The 990-nt window shown below is 57.7% G+C and overlaps 1 protein-coding gene across 1 annotated transcript; it reads right to left on the reverse strand.

Moving 5' to 3' along the window:
* Window positions 1-104: 104 nt before the first annotated feature.
* Window positions 105-740, reverse strand: EMH_0065510 (uncharacterized protein; the record flags this gene model as incomplete). Its single annotated transcript, XM_013498390.1, has 1 exon — window positions 105-740. The coding sequence occupies one exon, from the start codon at window positions 738-740 to the stop codon at window positions 105-107; it is 636 nt and encodes a 211-aa protein (XP_013353844.1).
* Window positions 741-990: the final 250 nt, after the last annotated feature.

Here is a 990-nt window from a genome sequence, read left to right on the forward strand (position 1 = left end):
CAATATAGCCAATGGCTAACATATAAAGTTAATAGCTTGACCACTGGTTAACTTGTGAGCATAGCAACTTGACCAGTGGTCACGCTGTTAAGCTAACAGCTTAACTAACAGCCCACCTGCCAGCTGTCGATACTCCAGCGCCTCAACACAACAGCTGTCTCCTCTGTCTCCTCCGTCTTCCCGCTGCTGCTGCTGCTGCTGTTGCTGCTGCTGCTGCTGCTGCTGACGTAGGCTGCCACGCGTTCAGCAGCAGCAGGGGAATCCGGGGGGGGCCCTGGGGGCCCCGAGGGTACTGGGGGCCCCGAGGGTACTGGGGGCCCCGGGGCATCTGGGGGCCCCCGGGGCCCCGGGGCCTCTGGGGGCCCTGGGGCCTCTGTGTCGCTGTCTGCTAGGCGGCCATAGTAAAGGAGAGGACGAGGGGTAACCGATGCTGCTGTTGAGGGTGTCGATACACTGGGACTGCAGCAGGAGTCCCCCGCTGCTGCTGCTGCTGCTGCTGCTGCTGCTGCTGCTGGTGCGGTTGGTTTGCTTGCTGCTGGTTCTTCTGTTGGTTCTACTGTGGGTTTATCTACTGGCTTTGTTGTTGCTGTTGCTGCTGCTCCTGCTGCTGCTGTTGTTGCTGCTGCTGCTGTTGCTGCTGCTGCTGCTGCTGCTGCTGCTGCTGCTGCTGCACAGGTACGGGGCCTCTTATCCCTTGTACCTCTCTCTGACTCCCCACAGCTCAGCCTGGGGGCCCCCATTTGCTGGGGGCCCCGAGCTCGCGGGCTGTATCGAAGGGTACAGCTACAGCGACGGGGGCCCCAGTGGGGGCCCACCTACACTGAATATGTAATAATAAAAATAAATAAAAAACAAAAAATTAAATATTAATATTAAAAAAAAAACAAAAAAGAAAAATATAGATTTACACTTTCAAACAAAAAAGGAGACAGGGCCCCCCAAGGCGCAGTGCAGTCCCTGGGGGCCCCAGGGGGCCCCCCCGTGGGGCCC

This window comes from Eimeria mitis, genomic scaffold (genome assembly GCF_000499745.2).
Source record: "Eimeria mitis Houghton genomic scaffold, Emh_scaff3394, whole genome shotgun sequence".
Taxonomy (NCBI): domain Eukaryota; phylum Apicomplexa; class Conoidasida; order Eucoccidiorida; family Eimeriidae; genus Eimeria; species Eimeria mitis.